Raw genomic sequence first — 18,790 nt, 5'->3', positions numbered from 1 at the left:
GTAAGCGAGCAGAGGAGGTTTGAGGAAGTTCACTCGATGCAGGTGTGGAGGACAGATTGTGCAGGAGCCTGGAGGCTGAGTCACCAGCTAGGAGGCTGGGCCAGCTAGGAGGCTGGATCTGGCTAGGGTAGGGCTGATTCCTCCATAGCTCCCCACCCACCAGCTGTATAACTCTAAAGGAGGGTGAGGCATGGGACAGGCTGGGGAGAGCTGGAGAGCATGCTTGGCAGGTATTCTGCAGGGTGTGTGCAAAGGAGGGGCTCTGTTCTGGGTGCAGCAGGGTGCCAGAGGTAGGCAGGGAGCTGGGTTGTTTTGCTGGCCACTGTCTGTATGTACAAAGTGGAAGGCTGGCCTTGGACTGAAGCCAGCTCAGAGCCCAGTCCTTGTTCTTGGAATGGCACAATTCACTTGCAGTAGCAATCTTATTATTGTTTACTGAGCACCCACTACGTGAGGCCACTGTACTATATACTGTACATTAAGGCACAACAATCTTTCAGAGTTGACAGTAACTTAACAAATGAGGAAACAAGGTGCAGAGAGGTTATATAACTTGCTAGGATCACACAGAGACCAGATCAAGATCTAAAGCCATGATATTTCCATCTCACCAAGATGTCTCTACTCCTGCTCTTGCCTTTGGCTAAAATGCTATTCCCCTTTCCTCTCTGTACCTGTATCAGGTGAACTCCCTTAAAACCCCTCTGCTCACATTACTGCTCTCCTATGTTGTCTCTATGTAACAACTGAAATAATCTCTAAAAGTTATGTTCTTCATCTCAAATGAAAGGGCTGTTTGCAGATGACTGACCAGGAACAGACGGCTTATCGAAGCTCTACCCTATGCCAAGGCTGAGATCTCAATCACTACTTAGATCTCAATCATCGTGAGTTCCTCGCAAGGTCTCAGGGAGCTCCTGCAGCTCTGGTCTGTGATTTTCCTTGGGCACCAGGCACAACCTTGCATCACTCCTTTTCCTGTGGGTCATGACTCCTGGCTCAGATGCCTGGGCTTCAAGGCCAGGGACCACATGTATCTTTCTATAGACCCTGGGCCTCAACAAGTATTTGGTGCAGCCAGAGCCAGGACTAGGGTAAGTCAAGCAAGAGGCCATGTGAATGCTTATGCTGGCGGCAGCTGGGGAAAGCAGATGCAGGTGCTGTTGTTGTGGGTGAGCTCAGAAGTCTGAAGGTGGGTCGCTGAACAGGATAATCCACTGCTGATAACTCCCTCCTAGTGTGCTTGGGTGTGTTGGGGTGGACTTATAGTTTCATATTAAGGACTCCTGCCCTAATCAAAGGGTGCTAACCCCAAAGGTTATTAAAGCATTATCTTTGAAATGAGTAGGACATATCACCTTGTCTAGGCTTACACACCCAGCTTTGGACGTTTAAGACCTACAGAGACCAAAACTGTCAAAGGGGCAATTGACTAACTGATTGTCATTGCTACCTCCCACAAGACTAGAAGGAGGGACCAGGTCTGTTTTAGCCACCATTTTATATCCACAGCTCGGTCAGCAGCTGGGACATAAACGTGTTGAAAATGTGTTTCCTTGAAACAACAATGACAATGCTTTAGTCAGGTAAGCTCCAGGAATCATTAAAACTTTCAGAAGAAGGAGAAATGATCAGGTTTTGGAATACAATTTTGTGAGGAAAAAGGTGTGAAAATCCGAGTGACAAGGACCATGTTTTTGAGGATTTTTAAAGGTCCCCAAAGTGGGACCTACCCCAGGGCTGACCTGTGGCCTTGTGTTGTCTGGTGCCTGCTCACCTCTGATCCTGTGGGTCCAAGAACCGTTTTTTCCCTTGAATTAAATATTTCTGCCTTGAATTAAATATTTTTCCCTTGAATTAAATATTTCTGCCATGTTGACTTTTTTTTTAAATCATTCAGTGCATGCTGTCCCACATGTCCTGATCCCCATTCAACTGGTGGGGCCAGGAGCCAGTCTTGGCCATGGGCTGAGCAGAAGTGACATTGTCACTAGAGCCCAACCTGACTAGTACAATCAGCAATGTTAGTAATTTACTAGCTAGGAGCGTCACAGCACAACTGATGTTTATAAAATGCTTCAAGAATAAAATCAGCACAGGCTGGAAAGCATGATACTTCTAAATACCTTGCCAAGACAAGCATCAACTTGGATATCCTTTCAAAAAAATAAAAGGCTTTTTCACCTTAAAGTTCACCCTCTCGGCCTGCGAGAGCCCGGGGGACCATTATTGAAAACACACAGTCTAAACCACGCCTGTCACTGTGTTGTCGGGCTGCGGGTATCGGGGCTGTTTGTTGTGACGTTCACTGCCCTTTCTCTGTGTTTTGCTGAAGTGAAACTCATTTGCATTTCCTGAGCAGCCCAGTGAGGAGAGGAGAGGCCCGGAAACCTTGCTGGAGCCCAGAGGGGAATCAGAATGAAATGTTAACCAACAGGACCACCAGGCCTCTGGGGCCAAGTTTTCCTGCCGTTTTTGAGGACAATGCAGGACTCGTTGAGGGTGTGGTGCTCCATTTGTGTGTAACTTCTTCAGGCTTCTTCTCTTCCCCCGACTGGGCAATGTATTCACTTGTGCAAGGGTTGAGTGGAGATGATGATTTCAACCCAGCTCTCTGTAGAGACATGATTATTATGTTTTACCATCTACAAGTGGTGGCAGGTCTTGATTTTTCAGGGCTTCTGGCTTTTCACTCTCACCCTCAAATGAAGGGCAGGCCCCATGCCAAGCACTCCCATCTGTCCACCCAGTGGGCAGGGGCTTTGTGGGCTGTCCCCAGAGAATGGAAGCCTTTGCTCTCTTCTGTTATAAAGATATTTACCAGGATGAACGAACATGCTTCCAAGGCCACTGCAATTCTTGGGATCTAGTGAGTCTGTAGGAAATGTAAAGGCAGCTATTTTTACTCTCATGCTCTCCAGCCACTCTGACTGCCTTGCTGGAAGGATAATAATCACTCCACCTGCCAGGGCCCTCACGCGGGCTGGCCGCAGGATCCCACTTTCGGTTTTCGTTCTCCTTCATTTTCTAACAGCTTCCACCCACTCCCTGGGTTAACTTCATACTCTATGGGCCCTTCTTGCTTTTTTGCTCAACTCATCTCCTCCAGCTGCTGTAATTTGAGGCAGGAACCATACAGACTGTTCTTTCAAGCAATCCTGTCTTGCATAACTATCCTTTAGAAAGAGATAGGAAAGCCATGTGTTTTAAGAATAAATGGGGGCCAGGCACGGTGGCTCATGTCTGTAATCCCAGCACTTCGGGAGGTTAAGGCGGGCGGATCACCTGAGGTTGGGAGTTCGAGACCAGCCTGACCAACATGGAGAAACCCCATCTCTACTAAAAACACAAAATTAGCCAGGCGTGGTGGAGCATGCCAGGCGTGGTGCAGCATGGCTGTAATCGCAGCTACCCAGGAGGCTGAGGCAGGAAAATCGCTTGAACCCGGGAGGCGGAGGTTGCCATGAGCCAAGATTGCACCATTGCACTCCAGCCTGGGCAACAAGAGTGAAACTCCATCTCAAAAAAAAAAAAAGTAAAAAGAAAGAAAAGAATAAAGGAAGGATTCTGAGAGGAAAAAACCAAAATGGTCACACATGGATCCACAGAACAGCTCCTTCCAGGAAGCCAGTCAAAGAGTAACCATCCTGGGTTGATATTTTCTCTCCTCTCATTCACTGTAAATGAGATTTTGGTAGAAGACAGTCTTAATTATCCCAAGCAGTGACAACCCTGAAGGGGCTGAATGCCATCACTTGAATTCCATCACTGGGTCTGTGAGCGGCGAGGCTGCCTCACTCCATAGAGCAGTTTTAAAACACTTTTGAGACATCATTTTTTTGCGTTGCACCTTCATCTCAGGATGTCAAGTGCATAGCGGGGATTATGCCCCTCCTCTTTTGATAAAGGAAACTGAGGTAGCAGAGACAAAGGCTGCAGGAGCTAGAGCACAGTCGTTGTTTTCTTCTGCCTCTCTCTCAGGGATTCTGATTGTGCTGTGTCACCCAGGCAGACTTCTCATCTCTAATCTCTCTTCTGGTGTAGATGAAAGGTGGACCCAAAAGGCTTGGACCAGAATAAAGACCTCACAAAGTATCACTGCATCTATGTCATCTCTGACTAGTGACAGTGAAAATAATGTTAAATCAACCCAAGTGGTTCTGTTTTTCATTTGGCTTTTTTGTGAGACAGGGTTTCTGTCACCCAGGCTGGAATGCAGTGGCATGATTTTGATTCACTGCAACCTCCGCCTCCTGGGCTCAAGCGATCCTCCCACCTCAGCCTTCAGAGTAGCTGGGACTACAGGTGTGTGCCACCACACCCAGCTAATTTTTGTATTTTTTATAGAGACACGGTTTCGCCATGTTGCCCAGGCTGGTCTCAAAGTCCTAGGCTCAAGCAGTCCATCCACCTCGGCCTCCTGAAGTGCTGGGATTACAGGCATGAGCCACTGCACCCAGCCCCAAATGGTTCCTTAAAACACACGAAGAGGCCGGGCACGGTGGCTCACGCCTGTAATCCCAGCACTTTGGGAGGCCGAGGCGGGCGGATCACGGGGTCAGGAGATCAAGACCATCCTGGCTAACACAGTGAAACCCCGTCTCTACTAAAAATACAAAAAAAAAAAAAAAATTAGCTGGGCATGGTGGTAGGCACCTGTAATCCTGGCTGAGGCAGGAGGCTGTAATCCTGGCTGAGGAGGAGGCTGAGGCAGGAGAATGGTGTGAACCCGGGAGGTGGAGCTTGCAGTGAGCCGAGATAGCGCCGCTGCACTTCAGCCTGGGCGACAGAGCAAGACTCCAATTCAAAAAAAAAAAAAGAAGAAACATCATCCCTGGTTGTGCAGAGAGAGGTCTGAAAGGAAATAAGCTAACTGACACTTTCCCAAATACAAAAGTTACCTTCTTCATCTCAAATGAAAGGAAAGGGCTGTTTGCAGATGGCTGACCAGAAAAGGAGATGATCTGATTTAACCCCAAATCATTCTCCTTTTGGGCCAGTAAGAATTCTTTGAGACCAGGTTTTTACATGGGAGGTAGTATATCCACATTAGCTGCAACAAGATAATCATATGAAAGGCAAAACCAATGCAGACTGGCAAAGAGCTTCTCCCAGAGGTCCATATAAAGAAGTTAAAAATCTGACAGAACACCGTACTATAAAACCATCTTACTGGAGGCCCTCAGAACCTCTTTTCTAAGCACCCCATGTTTTAAAAAATTTAAGCACCCGGGTGTGGTGGTTCACGCCTGTAATCCCAGCACTTTGGGAGGCCGAGGTGGGTGGATCACCCTGCCAAAACTCTCAGGAGTTCGAGACCAGCCTGGCCAACATGGTGAAACCCCGTCTCTACTAAAAATACAAAAACTAGCTGGGTGTGGTGGCACACGCCTATAATCCCAGCTACTTGGGAGGCTGATGCACGAGAATCGCTTGAACCCAGGAGGCAGAGGTTGCAGTGAGCCGAAATCATGCCATTGCACTCCAGCATGGACGACAAGAGCAAGATGCCGTTAAAAAAAAAAAAATTAATCTATTAATTCTATGGCTCACCTGTAACACAACTATAGATCTCACAAAGGTTAGCACTGAGATTAAACTTCAAGGTAACTAATTCAAATTCTTCATCATTCAGCTGAGAGGAGTGACATCTAGAGAGAGGTTAAGTGACTTATCCAAAGTCACTGAGTCAATGAGTAGTAGATATGACATGTGAATGTAGGTCTTTAGACCCCATCACACCAGGCTACAATCTGCAGGGATGCCATAAAAAAATGTGGATGAAACATGTTTGTAAACAGGCCGTCCTAAGGGGCAAGTGTTTCCACATACAGGAATCACGCCGAGGGGTGAGGAGCTGCAAACGCAAATAACTGGGTTCTCTTGAGCCTCTCAGGCTCAAATTTTTGTGCTCCCTCCCTTCTCCGGATTCCACTTCTTAAGGAAGGATGGTTCTCTTTATTTCAGAAGGGACCTTCTCTAGCCATCTTTACCCATTTTTTGTTTCTTACTAGTGGCCTTACAGCTACATTTTAAAAAGCCACTTAGACAATTGTATAGGACAGAAATAATACTAGAAGAATTCGACTATGACAACCCTCCAGGCCTTTTAGTGAGGTCAGCTTTTCATTTCCCCAGTGTTTTAAAGATCGCAGAAAGGGGCTCCTGACTGGCCTGGGAAACAGGGAGGACTCCACATGTCTCCCTGTTGAGATCCTCTAGGTGAACCATGACAGGGAGTAAGGCTTGAGGAGGCACGGGGGAAGGCATGGAGGTGTGCTTGCTAAGGACCACTGTGCTGCAGAAAGAACTTCACTTACTGTGACTTTAGTTTATCCCGGTATACAATTGTAGTAGCTTTGTCACTTAAAAGTTCTATTTGTAAAAGTGTCAATCAGATGGAAGAAATCACTGGACTATCTTCACCTCTCACTCCTCCCAACCTGCCCAGTATAAACCTCCAAGGCTCCAGAAAACAGGGGACTACTCATTTGCCATAAGGCTGCTCGTATTTCAAGTTCACACCAGTGAAAACCTGAGCAATGAATTTCCACATGTTCACTGTCTAATCCCAATATTCCCAAATAACATGAGTACCTATGTTTAACATTTAAATCAGTTCAAATATTTACTCCAGGTTCACTCAGTATTTTTAAGCAGTTATAAAGCAAAAAGGCCAAATAGGTTTCAAGTCAGTGACTTTTATTTTTCTCTGACATTTCACAGTCAATTTCTGCAAAACTTCATACTTTCTCAAAAGAATTCACATTTGCTAAATAAATTTCTACCCTAAAGAATTCATAGCTGAAAAACCACTTCAATATATGCACAAAAGTTACTTTTCTGCTAAAGGAACCATAGTAGAAAATAAAAAGTCAGACAATACTATAATCAATAAAAACCAATGAGTGTAATAAATTACAAATGTCATTAAATTCCATTCCCATAACCATTGCAATCAGCAACTTTTCTATATATATTTCAATAATGCCAACAAAATCTGCCAAAAGTTCTCTTAAGGGTTGCTCTGAGCTAAAAATGGCTTCTCACCTTCAGAAAACAGCAGCTCTGCCACAGTACTTCATAGCCAAGTACGTTATGCATCGCTAAAACCATCACTACTTACAGCCTTGGGCAACCGATGGAGATCTTTCTGGTCACCTCCGAGGTTCCTCCATTTGCTGATCTGGCTTCTGGCCTCAATGGATCTCTCCTTCCAAGATCTATCTTCTCTACTTGGGTTCATCTGCTTACAGCTCCAACAGAGAACAAATACCCATGGTAATAGCCTGGAGAGACTTCTAGCACTAAGTTACAAGATTAGAAAAGAGCTGAGAGTGGTGCTGCTTCTCCCTGCCACTCAGCAGTGAGGATTGATAGCAGCTTTCATCATCTTTTACTGAAACAGGGAGGGAAATGCAAGCCTTAATCTAGGAAGAAGAGTCCAAGAGGTTTATAGCTCTACAGAGGGTTTTTCCAATGGAATAAATTTGGTTCTCAGCAAGTGTTTTCAGATTTTTGACACAGTAAGACTCATGACTGGTGCCCAGGCTGTTCTGAATGCACCTGTCTCTATAGCTTTGCTGCCAAACATATTCTGCCAAAAAGGAAGCTTCCTAGCATGGTGCACAGAGTAGAGCTGCTATAGTACCACACAGATTCAGGGGAGGCAAAGAGAGTGGGCCAAGAGAAAAATATTAAAAGGAGCTGAATCTGCCTAAAGACACATTTGCTCTGATTTTTGAAATTCTTTCAGAAAGCAGAGAGCAGGTAATAATTCTGCATTGATGAGTGGAGTCTAGGGATGTTACCAAGTTGTTCACTTCTAAATCAGTCATATCTAAATCACACGTTTGTGAACAAAGTATAGGCAATCTGAAGCCACATACTTTTTAAACTATGTTAGAGTTACAACTACCTAGGAAATGTCATATTTAACTTCTGGTCTTGGTAAAACTTTTCTTTGCAGAAAGGGTGAAGCTGGGCTGAGCGTGGTGGCTCAGGCCTGTAAGCCCAGCACTTTGGGAGGCTGAGGCAGGTGGATCAACTGAGGTCAGGAGTTCGAGACCAGCCTGGCCAACATGGTGAAACCCCGTTTCTACTAAAAATACAAAAATTAGCTGGGCATGGTGGCAGGCACCTGTAATCCCAGCTACTTGGGAGGCTGTGGCAGGAGAATCACTTGAACCCGGGAGGCAGAGGTTGCAGTGAGCCGAGATCCCACCACTGTACTCCAGCCTGGGCAACAAGAGCGAAACTCCATCTCAAAAAAAAAAAGATGAAGCTGATCATATAGAACTTCTTATTAAGATAATTTTGTAAAGAACAAAGATTTTCAAGAGGATGAAATTTTAAATTGAGAGAATATTTTGAAACTTTACTACTTAGAAACATAGTTGCCTATTTAATGAAGCTGAAAAGAACGTGTATCATCTGGAAACTCTGGTCATGGTCTCCATTTCGAGACGAACTTCATATAACCAACATTACACCTCTGGCTTTGTTGCCAGTATCTAACACATGAAGGAAACACAGAAGACGCTGCTCTGTAACTGCTTCCCATCACTATGACATGGAACAAATGAAAATTTGGGATGTGAAAAGAAAATGGGTAAGATGCTTTCCAATTTTTTGTGGACTTATCATACCCTCAAGACAACTGCATTTAATTCAGAGTTTATCAAGCATAATAATCACTTATCAAAATAAAGGAAAAAAAAACAAGATGGCAGCAGAGTTAACTTATACTACATCCCAGGAACCACTGAAACTATCCTTAAGATTTTTAGACATAAAACAGGTTACACTGTTTCAAAAGAAGAGAGAAAAAAAGCCTAAGTTACCAGAATCGTCCAGCTCCTGACCATGAGCCGACATATGCCAGCCATGTCTATTTTCTTCAGCTTCTAAGTCAAAAAAGCAATTCATCAACTACAATTCCAGATGTACTGCATCCATTCCATACCTTAAAATTTGGAAGTACTGTTTTTGCCTGCTAGTTTAAGAAAAATCTGACTTGTAATGAAAGTGTAGGAGTCAGATGGTACTACTCTTTCCCTTGACTTTCAAGTTTAAGAAAACAAAGCGTTGAGTGATTAAGTGCTCACACCCAGGTGCAACCTGTGCCCAGGGAATTTTAGGTCTCGCCCAACTAGCACGATGCCTTGTGGAATGCAAACAACCTCCTCTTATTTCTCTCTGTGACTAAGACAGGCAAGGGAAGATCCATGAAGGTTTCCTTGTGTCACCTACTCCCTGGCTCAACAGGCGTTGCTCTGTATGCTCATTCATGTTACTGTACCCTTGATCCTGGTGAGAGAGTGGGATGATGGGAGATGACAGCATGAAGAGCCCCACACAATCATCTCCTGCTTTGCCCCATGATCCATTGAAGCACCTGCAAGCTAAGGAAAAGGGGCTCAAGGGCACCCCCAAACTGAGGTCCTCAGTGGGACGGGGACATATGTATCCTGTGCCCAGACCACAAGTTAAGACAGCAGCCAGGTATTGGCACGTGGCTTCCTAAGTGAACCACGACACAGTTTAAGTTTAGAAGGAAAAGCTCTTACATAAGCTTTGGGAAACAGGAGTAGGTAACAGCAAATGAGCTAAAAGAACCACTCAAGTAACAGGAAAATATGCCTCTGTGCTATATGTCTGGGTGATCAGAGAATGCTTCTAGGTCACTGCCTGTATTACTGGACCCAGGTGTTAAAGATGCCTGCAGCTTGGCCCAAGCCTGAGGGGCCCTGCTCTTGGTGGCTTCTATAAACAGCTGGGTTTGCTCCTTTAGCTGGTCTAGTTCTACCTGAGTTGCCTGATTCTGACGAATCAACTCCTTGGTTTTCAAAGTGATCTCCAGCAAACCAGATTTATGTAGGACTACTAGGGTATTCTGAAAGCGCCTATGTTTGCTCTGCCGCTGCTCTGAAAAGATATCTGGGCTGCGGCAGAGGTGCTCTGCAGCCCATAAAGGTGAGCTATAATTAGCGGACAGTGGTGAAAGGGGAGAGTTGCTCTCTAACCCATGGAGAGTGCTGTCTGATGCGCAGACAGGACTGGCGGGGGAAGCGAAGGTCAGACTGGGAGCTTTAGCCACGTGACTGCTGGATACCGGCTGAAGAGTCTGTGGACTTCCACCTGCCACCAGAGAGGGCACACCCTGCAGAGCTGAGTCCTCGGCAAGTTTGGCGCTGGGTGGTGCTGGCGTCGAGGGACTGGACGGAACAGCACCAGCCTTGGTTGGCTCACTGGAAGACAAGCTAGGCCCAAGTCTCTCAGTACAGATTTTCTTCTGCACTCCACTTGTTCCTTTTTCTTCTGGGCCAACGGAAAGGCCCCTTTTGCCTGGATGTGGGGCTATTTTGGTGTAAGAATTCAGAATGGGCAAGTAGTTCCTGGAGTCAGACTTTTTCTCGCCAGTGTGACATGGACTGACAGGAGATGGTACAGGTGGATGAAGGAATAAGAGCTGTGGCTGTGCTGAGATCACTTCAAAGGAGGGCTGGACAGTCCACGACTGGAGCTGGGATGAGCTGCTGCCCTGAAGACAAAGGAGGAGAGCAGCACACTACTCATTACTGCTGAAAGGATAGAGGAGTGAAGCTTCTGTCAAAGGGGCAAGTGGATACTCAAATGCTTAGAACAATTTCAAGGACAGTGCTTCTCTCACATAGTGGTTTGAACATCTATTTGTGTCTGATATCACAAATACTTTTTTAACTTTTTCTAAGGGAAAATTGGAGGAAATACCTATTTTTATTCAAGTGCTATCACTCAGAAAAATAAATGGGTAGGTAAAGTAATGACATAGCTAAGGTCACAACTGAAACAATAAAAATATGGATTTCCTGGCATAAGTTAAAATGTGACTTTACACCAAAGTGTATCTTCATTTAGTTACACCTGGAACCTCTTTTACCTGAGAATAACTTTTGATTAAAAAGTAACATATTGGGCCAGATGTGGTGGCTCATGCCTGTAATCCCAGTATTTTGGGAGGCTGAGGGAGGCGGATCACCTGAGGTCAGGAGTTTGAGACCAGCCTGGCCAACGTGTGAAACCCTGTCTCTACTAAAAAATACAAAAAATTAGCTGGGCTTGGTGGTGTGCGCCTGTAGTCCCAGCTACTTGGGAGGCTGAGGCAGGAGAATCGCTTGAACCTGGGAGGTGGAGGTTGCAGTAAGCCGAGATTGCGCCACTGCACTCCAGCCTGAGCAACAGAGCAAGACTTGGTTTCAAAAACAACAACAACAACAAAAAACAGAAAGGAAAAAAAAACCCATATTGTCAGGAGTCTATGGGTTCCTGTTTTTAAGGCAGTGACATCCAACAGTCATAAAACCATTCAAAATAATAACAGCTACCATGTATTGGTGCTGACTATAGGCTACCACTGTGTGTAATGTTTTACATGAGTTACTTAATCTATTTAACAACCTCATGAGGCAGTTACCATTTCCCTTCATAAACAGGAAACTGAGGCTTAGAAAGTTGAAAAAACTTGTTTTAAGTCATCAAGTTACTAAGTGATGCAGTTAGGATTCCATCCTCTGTCTGACTCTAAAACCCATCTGAGCCATTCTCCTATACTGCCTTTGTTTTATTACTCCTCAATTATATATTATTTTTTAATTAAAGTATTGATTCAGGCGAAATCTAATAAAGAAGGACATGGCTACTTGTCTCCAATGTTTGAAAGCCAATCCAGTTCCAACCTCGTCCCCAAATCTGAGTATAGATAAAGCCAGGCAGAGGGCAAGCCTGACAGAGGTTCACATCCGCAGTGGGGTCAGGTGGGGTCATTTGATTTATCTGAAGAACATTACAAACTGTCTTCCCATACATGCACATGCGCACACCATTTTGCACACATTTCAGCTTCTCGGATGCAAGGTTAGGAACTTTAGGCCAGTTCATTTCCCGTGCAAAGGCTGGAACGATCTGGAGTCCTCTTGATGTTCAAATATACTCTGGGATATACTAAGGCAAGCAATGCTAGGGCCAGAAACCATATTTCCTTGTCATAGGAGATCCAAAATCAAGAGGTCTTTTGAAGTAGAGATCGGCCTGTTCCAGCTCAGTCAGAAGCAAAACTTCATGCCCTCTCTAGGGATGACCTACAAGGCAAATGGATCTGGAAAATATCTAATGCATTGCTTTCCCATGATTTACTGGACTGTTGCTACTGTTATGCCCACTGTCCTAACAGATACTAAGCTGACTTGTTCTAATTATTAGATTTTACAAATTGTATTACTCATGTCGAAATCACCTGAGGGAATACAGAACAAAATTTTAGACTTGGACAGGATCTCAGAATCATTTCACATAAACCCTTCATATTAAAGATGAAGAAACTGATATCCATTGTGGTTAATTATGTACAAGATCACACTGTCTAATGACAGAGGTGGAATCAGACTCTCAAAAGAAAAATATCTAAAACCAAGCAGCCATAATCAAGACATTACACAACATGCAGAGGGTTTTAAATGTGTATCATTATTTTAATTTTAGAATACGCTGGATTCTAGTATGTTTTTAAAAAATGAAACAAAACTCCTAGACTACTCCCTTAGGTCAGCCTGTCCCCAAGTCTCTTAGCTCCTGATCAGGCCCAGCAGCTTTTCTGGCGGGTCTTTGTCCTGAAGAATGTGGCTCTGCTGGAAAAGCCTACTCACTCCGTAACTGTGTGTGTGGGCTGTTCTCAGCCTTCTGGAGCTGCCAGCCTAGCCTACAACAAAGAAGGGATATAAACACAGACACACAAGAAAGGGACAAGGAAGCCAGAGAGTAAGGCAGGGAGAAAAAGAACTGGGAGAAAGGAAGCCCAGGAGAAGCACTGGCAGCACTGGTGGGGCTGGAGCAATCTCACGTGGGCTCCATTTCCTGTCCCTATTCTTTCTTTTCCTTTCAATAAGGAGAGCCATGCTTCCAGCTGAGATGTGATTTACCAAGCAAAAATCTTCAAATTCCTTTTCAGAACTCACCAGGCTGCCTTGTTGAAAATCAGTTTGTGTTCCTCATATACAACTAGGTAATAGCTAAGACATTAAGATTTCCTGTCAGGTTAAAGCCATGTTCTAACCTTTTACCCTAAGGGGGGAAAAGTCAACTACTCAAGCCAGATTTAAAATTTCACTATCTTCAAGTAGCCTCATCAATGGAACCATATGAGAACTGATATATTTTCAGAGGAAAGTATGGTAAGATTAAATTTCTTTGGCTGAAATCAATCTTTTCTATTCTCAGACTTCTCTATTCTAACTTAACCAAGTTCATATGCTCAAGTTCTCAGTTTCAAACACTAGAGCTTAACTTAGATTTTCATCTAAATCTTTTCTTTCATATCTAAACAATAATCATATAATATACATAGTTAGGTAATAAAGCCCCAAACAGGATGTGTTTCCACTCCACAACGCTGTGTGGATTCTGCTGGTATTCCCATACTTGAACCAGGAGCAGCTTCGTCACTAATGACAGGCTCTGGCTGACTACTAAGAAAATGCTCAGTATATGACATAAGAAACAGGGAAATTGCCTCTACTTCTGAAATAAATGCATTCTACATTCCTAAGTTCCCAGGGCAATTCATATTAAAAAGAGCATCTTTTGTTTCTACCCTAAACTCTGCCATATGTTAGAATGCACCACTGAAGTGATGCCATTTCTGCTTGGTTCCTTTATATACATTTCAGGGTCTCTTTGGACAAACTATGAATACAGAAATAAAACAACCTGTCTCAAAAATGAGAAAGCACGTCATGATTCTTATATTCCTTTTTAAAACAGTGTCACACTTGAAAGATAACATCCGCTCCCCAGGACAGAAAGTACACATTGGTGTGGTTCTAGTGGTCTGTTTCTAAAATCTCTCCTTGGCAGAGAATATAAATCTCTTCCTTTATACACGGAAGCTCAGAGATTTTTATCTGCAAAGACTTTAGGTGATATTAGTCCTCCTCACCTGTTTGACCAGCACATTCTTCATGACGACCATGGGAGACAGGGTAGGGAAGGCATTCTTTGCAGTTTTGGAGTTCTGCCTCGGCCTGTCTTCTCTGCTCCAGCCTAAGGCGCTCAGCATGTCCTCGGACTCCATCTGCTCTGCGGAGCTCAGACATTCCGAGCTCCCATCTGGTGGGCAGAAGAATGGTCAACTCACTTAGGCTCTAGACTAGGGGCTCTTAACTAGGCTCCTAAGGAGCTACAGACCTCTTGAAATTGAATGCAACACTTGTGATGTGTTTTTGTGAATTTTATTGAGAAGGAGGCTTTTAGCTTTCATTGGCTTTTCAATGGGATCTATTAATCCCTCCTCCACCAAAGATTAAGAATTATTGCCCTAGGACAAGTTTGACTTCCTTTCTAACTCTCTTACAGATAAAAACCTGCCTCAATTAGGGCTCACATGAAAGTAATCATCATTAGTCTACAGGAGAAATGAGTTCAAGGCTTCAAAGTTAGTTTATTACTTTCAAGAATCTGTTGTTGAGAAAGGAGATGAGTATGGCCCAAGGTAGGATTAAGACCTTCAGAGGCTCTGGGTACCACAAGATGTAATTACAATTAAAAAAACAAAACCAATCTGTAAACCTCAAAACAATTGCATTTTCTCCAGCTTAAGGAAGACTGTATAACTAGAAGGATATACATCAATGGAAATATGATTTAGAATCTCCAGCGACACTTTTAAAAACTATAAATGTTGGGATCCTTCCCTTGATCTACTGAAAGGATTTACATGGTTCCATGGTAGGTGTATTTCACAAAACACAAGTCATCCAAATGTACACCTCTAGTTAAGAACCATTAGGCTGAAAACAAATGAGACCAGAAGCAATGTACATACTGAGTGCCCAGATCTTGGTTTCTAAATGCCATTCTGCACATAAAGGAAATGAGGGCTCCTTGGAGAAACAGCTGATTCCAAGACTTTGACAGGGAAGATACGAGATAAGCCTGGACAGCTTGTTGTCCCAGAAAGCAAAGAAGTGCTCAAACACTAACAGAGACATGTCAAAGAGACACAAGAGCTATCTTGAGAGGACTCCCGCTGGTCAAATTTGAGACAATTTGAGTATCAGAAATGATGACTTTAATGGATTGACAAACTGAATTACAAAAGAATTCCATGACTACATTAGTGATACTCAAGAGGGAGGAGAGAAAGCACTTTTTACAGAAAAATGTCAGCTAATGACGTACAAAGAATGGTAAAATTATAAGATCACCCCTTTTTTTTGAGACAGAGTTTCGCTCTTGTTGCCCAGGCTGGAGTGCAATGGCATGATCTCGGCTCACCACAACCTCTGCCTCCCGGGTTCAAGCGATTCTCCTGCCTCAGCCTCCCGAGCAGCTGGGATTACAGGTATGCACCATCACGCCCGGCTAATTTTGTATTTTTAGTAAAGACAGGGTTTCTCCATGTTGGTCAGGCTGGTCTCGAACTCCTGACCTCAGGTAATCCACCTGCCTCGGCCTCCCAAAGTGCTGAAATTACAGGTGTGAGGCACCACGCCCGGCCAAGATCACCACTTTTAAACCACCAATGTACTGATTCAGGCAAAGATCATCAATGGATGCTAACTGTGGTAAAGAGTTTGTTGGGGAATAGGATAGTCACACAATTATGAAGTATTATCCCATAAATTACTTATTAATTACAAAAAGAAAAGGGTACTTTAACGGTAAAGAAATCTGTACACACTATCTTAGCCAAGTGATCAACCAACCAGAGCATCACCAAGAGTAAGACCAACTTATGAGTCTCCAAATGTGTTGCAATGGGAAGGATACAACATCAACAACATAGTATTCTGGTCAAGATGCCAATCCTGACCCTAATAATGGGGATACTACCAGAAAATCCAGAGTGTGAGACATTCTACAAAGCAACAGGCCTGACTCATTCAAAGATGTCAATGTCATAAAGAAAGAAGAAAGAAAAGATACGGGAGTGGTTATAGACTAAACCAGACTAAAGGACAGGACAACTATATGCAATGCTCAATCTTCAGTTGGATTCTGGATCCAAAACAGACAAAAAGACAAACAGCTATAAAGGACATTATTGGGACAATGGGGAAAATCTGAATATGGAGTGTAGCTAATGATAAGTATCAGTGTTAAATTTCTTAGGTATGATAATGATATTATAACTACACAGAAGAATGTCCTTGTTTTTAGGAAATCTGTACTGAAGCTATATGGGGTAAAATGTCAAATGTTTGCAATTTACTTTCAAATAATTCAGAGTGTGTGTGTGTGTGTGTATGTGTGTGTAGAGAGAGAGAGAAAGCATATATGGCAAAAAGATAGATATATGGGGTATTCATTTGCTTTTGTATAGATTTGAAATTTTTTGAACTACAAATGTGGTAATTAAGATGGGAAAAATTGTCTTGATTTTGCAAATTTCATCCTACTCCAAGGTAACTGGAATTAACTCAGGCAGTGAGGAAATCACTGGTAGCTGGCCCAAGAGTGGCTCGAAGCATTCCAGTGGCATTCACTGGGGCTACTTTCTGGGGCATAATGAGTTTGATTATTTTAATACCACCTTATGTCTGAGTAGTACAATATTCTTAAAACAACTGACAAAGTTGAAGTTGTTAGAAGTGTCAAAATGTCAACAGTACTGGAAATAATAGATGGTAAGATTATGGATAATGTTTATTTTCTTCTTCATGCTTTCCTACCTGTCCAAGCTTTTACAATGAGCACGTATTCATGAAATGAAAAATAAACAAAAAGCAAACATGATATTAAAAGAAAAAAAGAGGCATTAGGCCTCCAATGTTTCCCAAACCTGTCTGATCATACAACAGAAACACTTGTATTTTAAAAGAACCCACATTCCAGGCCCTGTCCAGACCCTTGAAAGAGTCTCCAGGAGGGAGATCTGGTGATCAATATTTTTAACAAATGCCTCAGGTGAGCCTTATGATGAGGCAGGCTTAGGAAACAATGCTGAGAGAGAGAAGAAAAATCCAAAGGGAAGGTTGGCCCGCCCTTCCCTGGACTGTCCTGGCCCTGGGCAGGGCAACTAATTCCTTTTAATCTAATCCCTTGGTTGGCGCTCTGTTCCTCTTTGAGCAAGTCTATTTATAATTTGCCTTTTCAAGCAGCATGCCTACAGGGAGAAAATATGCCAATCTAAAGACAAGAGAGTTCTAGTTTTCCTAACAGCTGCATTTCTCACTATAAGTTAATAAATCAAAATTGATTGGTTTGTCTTTGTGAGTCTGGATAATATAAATCTTCTCCTTGAGAGGGTTCTACTCTCAGGATGTTGACTTCACCAGAATCCCTCAGCATCACCCCTCTGCATCCCCACGCCAAAAATCACACTAGCGCCATATTCAAGCCACTACCCTCAGAGCGGGAAATAAAAAAAGAGCCCCAGCACAAAATTAAATGATTCAATGTATATGCAGCTGGTCCTTTTGGGTAAGGTTTAAGAAAAACTTGTAAGGAAAACTGTTCTATTTTCTTATCTCTAATAGATACTCAAGTTTAGAGCTGGGCCAGGTGGCTCACAGTCCAAATACAAAATGCATACAGACTGGGGGGAGGGGTTGTTGGAGGCGTACATTTCTAAACACAGCAAAACTACTTTCTCAACGAAAAAGTTACCTTACAAATTATATACAGTATTACTTTTATTTAACTGGCAGTCTTCCAATTTGTTACATGGCAACTACATGCAGTAGCAATTTTTCCCCTACAATGTAATAATTCCTGTGAAAAAGGAAGTAAAACAACAGAATTGAGTATTTAAATATTTTTTCCAGTGACCAATTGCAATAGTTGGAAGTGTAAGATTCAGAGTCTAAGTTGAAAAAAGATGTCAAATAATTCTTTCAGAACTAACCCTATGGTGACTTAGATGGGTACCCTGACATATGGCATCAGAATTACCATTTTAAAGCAGGTAAGTATTTATCCTGTGTGTGAAAGCATCCCATCCTTATCACATAAATGAGTTTTGGGGAGGAAATTTTTCAGGCAAAGCATTCACTCACAAAACAGAGGAAGGATAAGATATTTTTAACCTGAAAAGCCAGAGTCCTTGTCTGACTCAGCAGCAGCCATCCCGAGCTGACGAGCCACTTTCTTCATCTCTGTGCCTTTGCCTACTTTGGCAGAGAGTCTTCTGGGGCTCTCTCTGGATGAGTTTTTCCTTTCCATGGTTTATTCAGCTGGAGGCAGATTCATTGGTACTCTTTTCATCTGGACTGCCCTATGAAAAACAATTATATAAGAAGTCACTGCCTGGAGAGCTGAAACAGGTGATCCAAACAGTGAATAAAGTATGGGCAAAGAACACTGGCCTCACCCACTTTAGCTTTATTTTCTCAGAGGTTTCAACTGACAAAAGCTTCAAGTTTACTAAACAGAATGGTTTCCACCCATAAGGAGATTCAAAGTCCTCTGGCTGCCCTCTAATTCCATTACAAATTCAAGGCACACAAACCACATTCAGCATACGCTTTGTAAACTGCTAACAAAGGCACATTTGATTAGGCTTTTTCCAATGGGTAACAAAATGAACTCACCAGAGGGGAGAGGGGAGAGGGGAGTGAAGAGAAGGGAAAAGGAAGACGGGAGAAGAGAGAGGACAGAAGGAGGGGGAGAGGGGAAAGGGGAGAGGAGAAAAGAGACACCACAAGGCTTGCTTTCCTCGTGTACATTTGCAGGCTCATGACCTATTGCCACCTCCCACAGTGTAGCGTTTCTCAAATTAACCTCTAAATCCTTTGGCTGAGGTATTGAACAGAGA

The 18,790-nt window shown here is 43.3% G+C and overlaps 1 protein-coding gene across 3 annotated transcripts in view; it reads right to left on the bottom strand.

Annotated features, from left to right (window-relative positions):
- Window positions 1–6,681: 6,681 nt before the first annotated feature.
- CIPC (CLOCK interacting pacemaker) overlaps window positions 6,682–18,790 on the bottom strand; it is an 89,173-nt gene continuing 77,064 nt past the window's right edge. For 2 of the 3 annotated variants that reach the window (XM_054529790.2, XM_024231253.3), the window contains 3 exons: window positions 18,063–18,250; window positions 13,973–14,142; window positions 6,682–10,543 (listed from right to left, as the gene is read on the bottom strand). In XM_054529790.2, coding sequence (XP_054385765.2) covers window positions 9,650–10,543; window positions 13,973–14,142; window positions 18,063–18,198 — 1,200 coding nt within the window. In that variant the 5' untranslated portion in view covers window positions 18,199–18,250 and the 3' untranslated portion in view covers window positions 6,682–9,649. 3 annotated transcript variants of the gene reach the window in all.

Source organism: Pongo abelii, chromosome 15 (genome assembly GCF_028885655.2).
Source record: "Pongo abelii isolate AG06213 chromosome 15, NHGRI_mPonAbe1-v2.0_pri, whole genome shotgun sequence".
Lineage (NCBI taxonomy): Eukaryota > Metazoa > Chordata > Mammalia > Primates > Hominidae > Pongo > Pongo abelii.
This window is presented reverse-complemented; position numbering and strand designations above follow the sequence as displayed.